The 13,270-nt window shown below is 45.1% G+C and overlaps 1 protein-coding gene across 2 annotated transcripts; it reads left to right on the forward strand.

Annotated features, from left to right (window-relative positions):
* The first annotated feature begins 82 nt into the window (after positions 1–82).
* Positions 83–10,984, forward strand: elac2 (elaC ribonuclease Z 2). 2 transcript variants are annotated; one of them, XM_072704884.1, is made up of 24 exons: positions 83–1,138; positions 1,244–1,294; positions 1,386–1,456; positions 1,700–1,764; positions 1,854–1,911; positions 2,022–2,090; positions 2,389–2,454; positions 2,560–2,615; positions 2,700–2,758; positions 3,270–3,342; positions 3,752–3,864; positions 4,162–4,257; positions 4,382–4,520; positions 5,071–5,156; positions 5,583–5,701; positions 5,812–5,908; positions 6,284–6,422; positions 6,745–6,783; positions 6,988–7,097; positions 7,821–7,920; positions 8,630–8,750; positions 9,307–9,385; positions 9,859–10,003; positions 10,591–10,984. In XM_072704884.1, exons 1-24 carry the CDS (start codon positions 792–794, stop codon positions 10,798–10,800), a joined length of 2,508 nt encoding a protein of 835 aa, XP_072560985.1. In that variant the 5' UTR covers positions 83–791; the 3' UTR covers positions 10,801–10,984. The 2 variants fall into 2 exon arrangements, with proteins under 2 accessions (XP_072560985.1, XP_072560984.1); XM_072704883.1 differs by having other exon boundaries at positions 84–1,138; positions 5,583–5,704.
* The last annotated feature ends 2,286 nt before the right edge of the window (positions 10,985–13,270 follow it).

Genomic DNA, 13,270 nt, shown 5'->3' on the forward strand with positions numbered 1-13,270 from the left:
ATCACTTCCCGTCGGAAACACGCCCCTTTTATGACGTTGAAGTCGGATAAGATTTTGTTGCCCGAGTTGCCCTTGTGACGTAATTTCAACATGGCGACTTGGTTTGTTTGTAGTTTATTTACTGTTCGAAAAAAGAATATCGCTATGAATGTACTAAAATATTTTATAAAGCTTTTAATGTGGTTTGACTAGTTCGTGTTTCTTGTTTGTCTCTCGGAAAAATCTAAATTTCTCCATTTTCTTCATTTGTAAAACTCCAAATCTGCTAAAATATAAAGCAACAATACACAGCAACGTGTTCATGGAGGCAGCCATGTTTGTTCCGAGATGTGGGTAGCTCGAACGGGAGATTGTCGGACGTGATGTCACTCAACTCGGAATTTCCGAGTTCCGAGAGAAAAACGAACGCACCATAATATATCATCTATTATTTTGACAATTTCAACAGTATGGAAGATCTTGGAATTCTTGGCATTGAACAGAAGTCAGTTTTTTGGATATCCGTTTGTATGTTTCATCTTGTGAATAATATCAAGTCAATTACATAATTAGTATCAATGGACGAATGAGACTGCGTATAAACAGGTTTGAGAAGCGCTGCGCTCAAAGTCAGGCATATCTGTGTGGCGTCATCATGCTGCGACGGAAGAAAATGCAGTAACTGTCACGTTGCTAAACTTATGTGGAGTATGTGTGGTCGGAGAGTTAGATATATAATGAAAATGTTATTGTATTAGGGAATTCGATTAAAAAAAGAAATTTGAAGATCTGTTACTGCATTTGCTGCCTTGATGTTTATTATAAGAAAAGCATTTTTTGACATAAGAACAACCGCCGGCCTATTTCTTAAATATTCAGCGACGGCTCAGTGTCGATGCTATTCCAATACATGGGTTAAAAATATTTTTCCTCGGACTCTTTTTCTTATATCGCGGGCTATGGCCTCTAATACAAACAATAATCAGAAACCGAGACCGAAAAAACCCAAGCCTCCCAGAGACACCCTGCGACACGTCAAGATCAAGGAACACCGAAAAAACGTTGACTTGCACGGGGCTTCAACGGTATACATACAAGTAGTCGGAACAGGCAGTCGAGATAATGGACCATCGCTGTACGTTTTCTCTGAGTACAACAGGTAATGAGCGACGGAACCTGATTTTTTTAACGATATCCTCTCTGATATTAAGTTTTACACGTATTCTCCCGATACCGCAAATGTAAACAACTGCAACTGTTACAGGTATTTGTTCAACTGTGGAGAAGGGACCCAGAGGTTGATGCACGAGCATAAGTAAGTCGATTGGCAAAAGGCATTGTTTTCGCCATTTACACTAGTGTTTAGAATCCAATCCGTTAATATAATTTGTGCTTTACATTTGCAGACTGAAAGCCTCTCGCCTAGACAACATTTTTTTAACCAGGATGAGCTACGATAATGTTGGTGGTTTATGTGGTGAGAACATTAAACTGACGTCTGGCTTCTCTCTCCGTAATGCTTCCTTTTATTAAGTTGTAGGCAGAGATTACATAACTTGTATGAAACTAATTCATTCAGTCGTGTAAGGGCTGTCCTGAGGAAAATGTAGAAAACGAATAGTTTGATAAGCAGTTCTGCTTCAGTTTACGGCCATTTTGGCAGATAGAGGGACGCACATACCCGAAGTTCCCACCGGGTTCTCTGCGCTGTATTTCTCAGGTATGATACTGACGCTGAAAGACACTGGCGTTCCGGAGTGCGTTCTCTCAGGTCCGCCTCAGCTGGTGAGTTAAGCGGCTCAAGTTGGGCTGTTAGCCTCCATAATTTATCACTTGTAAGTACAGTTAATATTTGCTTTCCATTTGTTTCCAAGGAAAAGTATTTAAGTGCCATTCGTGTCTTCTCCGGACCTCTAAATGAAATCAAATTAGGTATTCAATTTTATAACATTCTCACTTGTGTAAATGTGGTTATTCTGATAGTTTAAAGGTTCTTGAGAAACACATCTTGTTAATGCTTTTATGTTTGGCTGTCGTCAAAGCTGTACGCCCCTACACTGAGCCACAATACTCTGACGAGACCATGTCGGTCACTCAAGTACCCATTTTTGGTGAGTGTCATCTCCGTTATTTGATATGAAATTTTAAGAATTTGAGTACAAGATGGAAAGAGAATTTTCCCCTGGGGATTAATAAAGTGCCGCTGTTTTGCCATTGAAGATGGGTTGGTTGCCAACTCTATAAATTTTGAGTGGTTTGATATCGAGAGGGGGCAATTTTGATCATTCAGGCAAATTTGGCAGCTGTTTCATTGTATAAATTGAAGAATCCCACTGTCCCTCCCAAACACACACCTGAACCCCGCCCCTTATGTTCTGTTTCCTTACCCCTTGTCTCTCTGATCTCCAGCCAAGCCTGCAGGACGCCTGCCCCCCTCCCCTGGGGCTGGGCCGGCCGACACTGGAGACGGCCCCGGTGAGCTTTCCGGCGGTACTCTGCAGAACGGCACCGCAGCCGGGATGGTGATTTCCAGAGTGCTAGGCAGCGTATGTGATGTGATGTAGCCCATTTGTTATGCAGGTGCAGGATCAACAGCAACCAAAGACCCCGATCTAGTCGTTGCCTTTATTTGTAAGGTGAGAGGCCGCGGTCGACGCACTCGGTAAGCTGGAATAAACCGGTGAAGTGACATGATGCCTTGTACCTCTTTCTTATTGCAGCTTAACCAGAAGAAAGGAAACTTCTTGGTTCTTAAAGCCAAAGAGCTTGGGTTACCCGTGTAAGTATTTGGCCAGAGAATCTAGCTCATGTTGTGTTTGGTTTATTTGTAGGTTATGGGTAAAGGGATAAACACCCTGGCCCCTGCACTCTAGGGCGCCCCCTGCTGGTTTTTCTGTTTTCAAAAAGAAAACACATTGATCAAATGTCCACTTTTATATAACAATTGTGGTTAAAATATCGTAGCAGAACAGATTTCCGTTCCAGTTTGTCTGCTGCAGTTTGTTTACAGCTGCATCACTTCCTCTTAGAGCAGTTAGTAGAGTGACATCAGCTGGTTTAATGTTCATCTACAAGAAATGAGCAAATATGAAGAACAAAGTATGAATCTGGTGCAGGTAAATGGGGAGAGAGAGGGGGGAGGATGGACTTAATTACGGCTAATTGTGCTCCTCTGATGAACTGTGTTTGCCCCCCCAGCAAGTCTGAAGGAGACATTTCTACTGACAGAAAGGCGAAACCTTCGCTCTGCTCCAGGCGTTTTGCTAACTGGCCTGTGGTTCTGTCCGCAGGGGCACTGCAGCCATCGGACCCATCATCGCCGCCTTGAAGGACGGCAGATCGGTGACCTTTGAGGGCAGGGAGGTGAGAGTTTTCCTCATCTTGCGGTGGTGTTTTGTAGCAGTGATGGATGTGGCTAGTTTGGCTACAGGTTTCCTACGTTACTTTGGGAGAAGTCTTATGGAAGTTAAGAAAACGACGCTTAAATGATCTTCCTGTTGACGTAAAAATGTCTGTCAAAGTGAGTCTGCTTGGTCATTTCCAAACTTCTCCTAAAATCACCAGAGTTTCTATCACCCATCCAGTGCAGCCATGTATCTCTGCAATCGGCTGTTATCACATCAATACCTCATTTACTTTTATTTACTCAGATAAACTAGGTTGGTTGGTGGTGAGATTGAGCAAATGTAATGGCTAAGGTGCCCCTGAGGAGAGATTTGGGAACCGAATCGGCCATCTCACAAGACTAGTGACTAATGTCATACTTCCACAGATTCACCCTGAGGAAGTGTGCACCCCCTCTGACCCCGGCCACGCCTTCATCGTGCTGGAGTGCCCCTCACTGGAGTTTGTCCAGCCCCTCTGCACCAATGAGACCCTCCGCGGGTATCGTCATGACGACGTGCTTTAGTTGTCCTGGCCACTGATTTATTACCTGTCTGCAGAAAGGACATTCAAGACTTTTACGACTAATTAAAATATACTACCCCAGTATGACCGGCATGAGGGAGAACCTTTTATGAACCCTCCTGAAAGATATTAAACGGAAGTTTGCGTTGTTTTTGTCAGTCTGTACTGTACATGGGCGATTTGACGCCATCTTCTGGTCAGCTGCTGTACGGCAGTGTGTCTGAGGGACGCTAATGAATAGGTGTGGCTGTTAAAGTTGCTCCACATCTGCAGGTACCAGAGTGGTGGTCAGGTCCCTGTTGCATTGGTTGTCCACATGACCCCAGAATCTGTCCTAGAAACAGAAGAGTACAAGCAGTGGATGGAGAGGTAAGTCCTGCAATGCAGAATGGAGCCACGTGACCAGAGCTGCACTTAGAGTGGCCTCAAGTCACATGACCGCTTTAGACCCACCCGACCCATGCAGATCCTTATTGGCTGTGCTGGCTGACAGGTTCGGGCCCACGACAGAGCACCTGATTCTAAACGAGCACGTGGGCACCGTTCACAACGTGCGGTGTCACAAGATTCAGACCCAACTCAACATGATTCACCCTGAGATCTTCCCAGAGCTGAAGACCTACATGGCAAAGGTAAGCAGAGTGCACAGATCACTACCGTCCGGTACATGTTGTTATGGCAAAGGTAAGCAGAGTGCACAGATCACTACCGTCCGGTACATGTTGTTATGGCAAAGGTAAGCAGAGTGCACAGATCACTACCGTCCGGTACATGTTGTTATGGCAAAGGTAAGCAGAGTGCACAGATAACATGTACTGGACGGTAGTGATGCCCAAATGAAGCTTCATGAACTACTTCTGTACATTTTGACCCCACTAGATGGTGCTCTTGGTTTGCTTTGGGGCATGAATTGAGCCCTTTTTTTAATAGAGCACTATCTGGAGGTGTCAGAAAATACAGCAAATGGTTCACGGAGCTTCATTTGGCATCACTACTGGATGGGATCATCTGTGCACCAGACGGAGCCCCTGTAAGGGCTGATGCTGCATGACTGAAGGGTGAGAACCAGTCTGAGTGCAAAGCTGAGTGATCCTGATTCCTTACATGTGTGTGACATCAGGAGGCCTGAATTTCTGCTCTGTGAACCGATTCTTCATAAACGCCCGTCTCCTGCCCCCCCAGGGACCGCGGGCAGCCATCCATGTGCCCAACGTAAGAGCTGAGTGTCTGCTAAAGTTCCAGATGAGGCCCAAGTTCGAGTGGCAGAGGTGAGAGGGGTTCGTCTGTTTGACCGTTTGGTGTCAGGAGGCATCTTTCACTGGTCTGTTTGTACATGACGACAAGCGCATTAGTCATTTTGTGCTTACAGAGATGTGCAACTGTAAGTAACTTGGCTTTGTCTAATGTCAGTTATTTAAATGGTATAAACCAGTGTTTCCCAACCCAGTCTTCAGGGACACCCAGACAGTCAACTTTTTTGCTCCCTACCAGCCAATCAAGATGCACAATACCTGGTATAGGTGTGTTAGCTGGGAAGGAGCAAAAATGTGCACAATCTTGGGGACCTTGAGCACTTTGCTCTAAAACCTTTAAGATGTTCTGATCATTTTTATATTCCAAAATAATGCCACCATGTGTAAACAGGTGGGCCTGGGTGTTTAGCTGGGTCATGTAGCATAGTGTCCTGTCCCCAGGGAAGCCATCCCCGCATGTGACAGGGACGAGTTTGTGAGGGAGGCTATGGCGCTGCCCGACTTCCTCGGCGAGCTGGAGGAGTGGAGGAGGCTGCAGGCGGCAGACGGAGGCCCACCAGGTGGTGAGGCTGGCCGCCGGGCCGTTTATCTGGGAGTCACATGACCTCAGTCACATGACACTGAGGGGCGGAGCATCTCGCAGCACTATCACACTCCTGCTGCTTTTCAGGAGGGGCTGGGAAGTACCCTGAGCTGGTGTTCCTGGGCACAGCGTCTTCCCTTCCCATGAAGATCAGGAACGTCAGTGGAACGCTGGTGAATATCAGGTATGGTGGCGTAACTGTTCAGGCAATACGGAAACGTTAGCTGAAAGATTTGCTCAACTTTGCTCTGTATGTGTGTGTGGGTTTCCATGGGTCACATTTGGGGACCATTACGTCCCCATAGTGTGGTAAAACCTGAAACCTTCCGAATTTTTAGCGACATTTTTCTGGTCCCCCTTGGGATACCCTCAATTTTATAATGCAATCAAAAAAGTGTAAATGCCGAAGGTCTTATTTTGTTTGGTTACTTATGGTTAAGGTCAGGGCTTGGTTGGGGTTAAGGGTGCTGTGATTGGGATTAGGGTTTTTCCTATAGAAATGAATGGAAGATCCCCATTTAGATGTTGTGTGTAACCGCTCTGGTGCGTCACACCCCAGCACCAGCCAATCCCTGCTGCTCGACTGTGGCGAGGGCACCTTCGGCCAGCTGTGCCGTCACTATGGCGACGGTGTGGACGAGCTCCTGACGAGGCTGTCCACTGTGTTCATCTCTCACATGCACGCTGACCATCACACGGTGAGCCAGTGCTTTCAGGGCCTGGACCCAGCATTTAAAAAAATAAAAACAAAAAAAACAACAAAATCCCAAATTCTAGTGATGGCCAAATGAAGCTTCATGAACCATTTTCTATATTTTTTCACCCCACTAGATGGTGCTCTTGGTTAGTTTTGGGGTACGCACTGAGCCCTTTATTTGAATAGAGAGCACCATCTAGTGGTGTCAGAAAATACAGCATATGGTTCATGAAGCTTCATTTGGCCATCACTATCATATTCCTTAAATCTAAATAACTAGGTGTGAAATTTCTGAAATCTTTTTATGTTTCTCCTCCCTGTAGGGATTGTTGCATTTGTTGTATCAAAGAGAGAGGGCTTTGGTGAGTAGGCATCTTAGGTGTCAAGGGCATATTTCCTCTTGTTCAACCTTTTTTTTTAATTTTTTTTTTTTTGCTTTTGTGTACATTTTATTCTGATTTTGAAAGTGAAATGGTCATGTGACCCACGATGCAGGGAGTTGTGTTTGGCATGTATGTGAATCGCTGAGGTTTCCGCACCACCCTCCTGCTTCTCTCATCCTCCAGGAGACTCTGGGCAAACCCTTTGCCCCCGTGTACCTGGTGGCGCCTCTTCAGATTATGCACTGGCTCCAGCAGTATGATGAGCACTGTCAGCCCATCCTCAAGCATGTCAAGTGAGTACGGCCCCAGCAGGTGGCGCTGTTTCCTATCGCTTCACATTCCTCTGAGAAGTGGATGGTTGGTTTTGCATGCTGTGCTCACAGAAAGTCTTAATTCTGAATAAAGATATTGGAAATTAATTGCCTTCATCACAAAAGTCGATTGACAGGCTGCCATTCAGTTCTGTTTTTTCCCATTTTGTAATTAATTGCAGTTGTAGTCACTGGCTCCCAAAGGGATACTAAACACAAATGTTTGGTGTTTTGTTACTAATTGAAAAGCACCCCGTAAGACTGCTTGCCAGTTAACTTGAAACAGGTCTTGAACTTTTATAATTTGGGTTTCAGTTAATTACTGCTTGTAAAGTAAAACAAATGTTTTACTTTAATCTACTGCTTCTCATATGATACAAATGAATAAAAGTAATAGTTTTTGTAATAAAACCGATAAACTTGCAATAATTTTTACTAAATTAAGCAAGCGTCCCAAGTCTTTCTGTGAGCACTGCATGTAAAATCAACAATCTCCTTCTCAGAGGAATGTGAAGTGAAATGAAACGGTGAGGAAGCGAAACCGTGGACTGTCTGTGGATCGCTGAGGAGCGGATTGGGAAACGCCGCTGTAAGGTGTAAAGGGGCATCCTGTGGATTCTGTGTGATATTCCCTGCGACAGTGTTCATGTAAAATAAGGGCTGATGGACCTGCTGCTTTGTGTCGTTTGTCGTTTTCTCCTACAGCATCATCCCTTCGCGGTTCTTGGTCGAAGGGAGTGAGGAGCCCAATAATAAAACTAAATCTCTCATCCAGGCGATGCTCAAAAAGTCCGAGCTGGAAAAGGTACGTGCGTCTTGGCGATACCCCGCCCTACTCCCAACACGCCGCCCTACTCCCAACACGCCGCCCTACTCCCAACACGCCGCCCTACTCCCAACACGCCGCCCTACTCCCAACACGCCGCCGATACAGTACTCCTCACGATATGAGCGTGACAATTCAGTACATCACTCTGCATCTCAGTATTGCCATAGTATGCTGATGGTTAACACTCCGGTATTTAAATAATGGAGCTACTAATTTTAAAATGGGCCAAATGTAAGCAACAGGTATTAAGGGCCTTAAACTACCAAGGATGAATCAGTATCATGAGTAAAATAGTTGCTTCAAGTCCCGGGTGCATTAACTTTGCCTTTCGTCGTGCATTTTGTTTGCTCATTTCTGTTTTAAAAACTGCAAATGTGCGGGGAAAAAAAAGGAAACATTTGATTTTCATGTCAGGGATGGAGACTTCACCCCCGCGTCCGACAGTGTGGTGCGCTTAGCATAGGCTATATACTGTAGGCAGCATTTTTTTTTTAAATGTTAGGTTTCACCAGTGTTGCCCAGTACCACAATGAATTAATAAATTGAAGTGACTTGATGATTAATTGCAGTATTGATACGGCTGCACTCGGGAGCGCCCCCGCTTGGCCATTGAGGACACGGCCTGCATACATTGTGTGTAACAGACTCCCTCCCTCTCTCCACACCCACCCGCCCGCCGTCGCAGTTGCAGACGTGCGTGGTGCCGCACTGCAGGGGCTCCTTCGGCTGCAGCCTCTGGCATCCCTCCGGGTGGAAGATGGTCTTCTCAGGGGACACCATGCCGTCCGAAGCCCTGGTCCAGATGGGTGTGTTGGCTGCATCCTCCGCAAGCAGGAAATTTAGCATCTCATTGACGATTAGGTGTTCCTGTGTTCAGGCACCTCGTATCTCTGTGGCGGGGTGGGGATTTTGTGGGAGGTCTTTATATGGGGGTGCCACTCCAGTGTGCTTCCCCAGTTCAGTCCTGCAGGGCCAGTGTGCAACAGTTTGCAGGCTTCCCTGCTCAAACACATCCTATTCAACATCACACGATTATATTAACAAATACAGGAATACGTATATTAATTTACTGTATTTAAAGCGCTCTGCAAAGCATGCTGGAAACTGCATAATTAGTCCTGCTGACCAACCATCATACGACGTCATGTTGCCAAAACGTCGTTGATTTTTCGTCAGAAGTATACGGCCAGCTTTCTCTCAGCTTCTGTATTTGCGATAATAGCTTTTCGTGTGCAAAGAAGAGGAAGTGCGTTCCTCCGTGCGCAGCGCCTGGCTTCGGGGTTAGCGATTGGTTGCTAGTGTGAAGTGGGCGTCGGTCACAGGGTGTGGCATTTAGTGACACGGCTGCAATTGTTTCCCAAGGGAAGGGCGCCACTCTGCTGATCCACGAGGCCACGCTGGAGGACGGAATGGAGGAGGAGGCCAGGGACAAGCGGCACAGGTGCTTACATGCCACCTGAAACCTTTCCCTAATGGAGCAGGTTATCTAGGCAAATGCAGAGGCGGAAAGTTCGGGTCCAGAAAGTGAAAATCCAGACCGAGATTTTGTTGCAGCCAATGAGTTGAGTGCTCTGTAAATGTGACTCTACACTCAACGGGTTGATTGAAACAAAACCTTGATCTGGATTTGTACTTTCTGGACCTTAACTTTCTGCCTCTGGTTAAGAGTATGTATGAAGGATTTAATGCTTTGTGTAGTTTCCGCTATTTGAGTGTCTTTCGGTATGAGAATGGAGCCCCTGTTACCATAGTGAAGTAAGAAGCCTATGTTGTACTTGTAAGGAAAATTGCTGAAGATACTTAATGTTCTTGGTAGTTTGAATGGACCTCAGTTCCATTTGGTACCACTAGGGTGGTAAAGGCAGCAATTGAATGAAGTGACCCGAGAAGTGACAGAATTGGCTTCAATCGTAGCACGACATCTCAGGCGATTGACGTCGGCATGAAGATGAACGCAGAGTTCATCATGCTGAACCACTTCAGCCAGAGGTACGCCAAGATCCCCCTGTTCAACGCCGACTTCAACGACCGAGTGGGCATATCCTTCGACCACATGAAGGTGAGCGAGCGACTGGCGAGTCTCAGGCTTCAGACGGCCTTGTTCTGCTGCGTGACGAGCCGGGCTTGGTGTTGATTCTGATGAGGTTTCCAGTTTGTTTATGAGTCTGTTGCATGATACGAATTTTGTGACTGTGCCACTTCTGAGGATTGAGTGTTGCTTTTTTAAAGCTGGGCTCCTGCCTGATTGTGAGGCGTGGATTTCAGTGTGAGAACTGCTTCCGTCAGGCTGGCGAATCCCTCAGAAATTGAGGGAATTTCCTCCTCGGACATAGTAGTGGGAAAACTGAGGGTTGGTTCAGTCTTGAAGTCCAGAAGCTGGCGTTCCTACCTTTTGATTGGGCAAAGAGGGTGAAGGCCAGGAACTGCTGATGCTGATTGCATGATGGGTTTTCATCAGCAGACTTCATCCAACTGCATGAGTCCCCGCCCACTTAAATTCATGATGGAGATGGCCGTGGTAGCTTCAACCTGTCATTCGCCAGGTTGAGGTTCCCCACTGACTCGTGGTTCAGATGCAGCTCTTTGAAGCTTAAAAGCATCCTCATGGCCTTCATCATTTCACGTTATTATCCCGTACTTTCACAGGTGGGTCTGGGCGATGTGGGCATCATCCCGAAGATGGTGCCCTCGCTGAAAGCCCTGTTCGCGGAGGAGATCGGCGAGATGGAGGAGCGGAGGGAGAAGCGGGAGCGGCGAGACCTGCGGCAGAGGGACGCCGAGACAGGAAACGGGAGCAAACGGGAGCTGGAGGAGGCCAGCCAGGAATTGGAGAGCAAAAGGCTGAAAGCCAGCTAGCTTAGCGGGACGAGTGCTGTGACGGCTGCATGTTTAGCACACAAGAGACTTGATTAGTTGAACTAATGATAACAAATGAAATGGATGTGACCAGATGCATTTAATTTAAGCTGATATATTGCTTGTAGATTCTTTATAATTTTGTGGCTTTGCTTGTTAATAAAGCAGATTCATTTCTTTTTTGCCTCTTTGTATGTAGGCTGTTTTTAAAGATTTTTTTTTGTTTTTGCAAGAAAATTCAAGGATGTTGCCATTTTCACGAGTTGAGCTTTTGCTGTGCAATTTGTCTCCTTCCTCCAGGGGGCAGTAATGCTCCTACGGAGTGTGACTGAATGCGAGTCCTGAGCATCAGTTGCATAAATCTAGGTTGCTACAAGAGGGGGGAAAAGGTGCTTAACTAGAATGGCGTCAATTACAAAAAAAAGGAAAAAGTTGCTGAACAATCAAAACGTGAAAGTCATGTGGAATATGTGTCGTTTAAACGCAAATGGGGTCCTACTAAGGTGCCCAAAAATGACCATTATATGTATTTTTTTTGGCACACGCATAACATTTTGTATAAACCTGTATATTTGTGGAGCGCAGTACAAAATGGTATCAAAAAGCAAACGGCGACTGCGACAATGTATCCATATGTAGATGATTACAGGACCATACAGAAGGTTTATCTGTAATCCGTCTTCATATGTAAATTATGCTTTTCTCATACGAAAGTAATTTAAATTATTTCAGCCTGGATTCGGTATGTGTCTAATATGCAGAAAATATTCTTTAAAGGCATTCCCGGTATTTGTTACACAGGTACTCCAAAACTGTGAAACTTAAGCGTACAGTAGGTATAAAACAATAAAATATTAATCTTTATGAAAGCTCATTTGTTTGAAAGCCTGCCGTCGTTCATAGCTTTTGTACTTGTGTACCGTGCTAATCGTTAACGGCAAAGTACTTATTAGATACTAATTTTAATTAGTATCTAATAACTGGAGAACCTGAGTGATCACCTGAGAACCATCTGATTATAGCCAATCACATCAGTAACTGCTGAGACTGAAGCGGACCGTAACTTTTCTTAACGTTTCCATCTTAAGCGACTGGGAGCAGGGATGCTATATTACGATGTTTGTGAAATGACACAAGTTACCTAGTATTATCGGCAAACTGGTACACCTATCAATATGTCCATATAGGGTAAGTATGGTTTGGGTATTCCTATTGTGAAAGGTTAGTAGTTAGGCTTTACTATGAAAGTTTAATTCATCTGCATATTTCTCCCTATGCGTGGGGAATCTGTCTCAAAATATCCCTGTAGCATTAAAGGTGTGTTTCTGCAGGGTCTATTCCCTCCTTGCTCTCTTCCTGTTAGAGAAGACTCGGATTTAAAAATTGCGTAATATGAGATTATACAGGACATCTAACTGATATGTCTGACGCATCCCTGCAGAGCAATTCGCAAACTTCACATTCAGCCATAAACGCAACACGAATATCTCCGACAGAAATCACAGCAGCATCCGGGCTCTTATTCAGCGGAAGACAAATGTCAGCGCAGCGGTGCAAATTATAATCAATTCGCAGTTTAACTAGCAGCATGATCCACCGGAATTGAGAGAAATTGTCGGCAAAATGATTAGCTGGCTTTGATCAAACCGTGTGTTTCTTGGACACGTCATAATGCAGTTAAAATTCCCTTATGTTTCTTTTTCGTTCCATTTCTCCTGCGTCTTATCAAAATTAACTCATACTGATGAATAATTTCTTTAATGTAGCAAAAATATTTGTAGTGGGTCGACGGATTGTAGGAAAAGCAGTAGATCAACAAGTACACTTTGAAAAAGGGGTACCAATTTGTACCTTTGCTTGTCACTGGGCCTGCACATTTATAATTGTACCTTTTTAAGGTTCAGAAATGGACATCCCAAAGGAACAAACAGCATTCATTTCCCATCGATGGTACAAAAATGTTCCTCAGAGTCCATTTCTGTCCCTTGAAAGGTACAATTACCTACAGTTAAGGGTACAGCCCCAGTGACAAGCAAAGGTACAATTTTTACCCTCTTTTCTGAGAGTGTATATCTATATGAGGCAACTACTAGTTCCAGTTAACCATATTGTTGTTTACCTGTCTTGGACCTGTTAAATCAGGGAATACCATCGCAATTTCATTGTTGTTCTCAGCAATTCACTGACAATGGTCATCTTTTTGGCTGAGCAGTCAGTTTTCAACTTCTGAAGCGGCTTAAACTACTTCTTCAGGTGTTAACAAGAGTAGTAACTGAAAATAATGTTAATTAATGCCATTCGTAGGGCAGACCCCAGTGATGCGACGTTTCTACCTGTAAGACTGCAATTCCTGTTTATGATCATAAATGGTTGATGGAGTCACAGAAAGACCCCCTCCTGTTTTGCCTTTGGTTGGTTACTGCCAATGAGAGTCCGGGAGCCTCCGTCCGCGTCATCTTCCGTGATTAAT

Source organism: Paramormyrops kingsleyae, chromosome 22 (genome assembly GCF_048594095.1).
Source record: "Paramormyrops kingsleyae isolate MSU_618 chromosome 22, PKINGS_0.4, whole genome shotgun sequence".
Taxonomy (NCBI): Eukaryota; Metazoa; Chordata; class Actinopteri; order Osteoglossiformes; family Mormyridae; genus Paramormyrops; species Paramormyrops kingsleyae.

Coding starts and splice junctions, on each gene's coding strand:
- elac2 (XM_072704883.1), top strand. CDS start 792: ATGTTTATTATAAGAAAAGCATTTTTTGACATAAGAACAACCGCCGGC. Junction 2,455..2,559: donor CGACACTGGAGACGGCCCCG/GTGAGCTTTCCG, acceptor TTTGTTATGCAG/GTGCAGGATCAACAGCAACC. Junction 4,521..5,070: donor TGAAGACCTACATGGCAAAG/GTAAGCAGAGTG, acceptor CTGCCCCCCCAG/GGACCGCGGGCAGCCATCCA.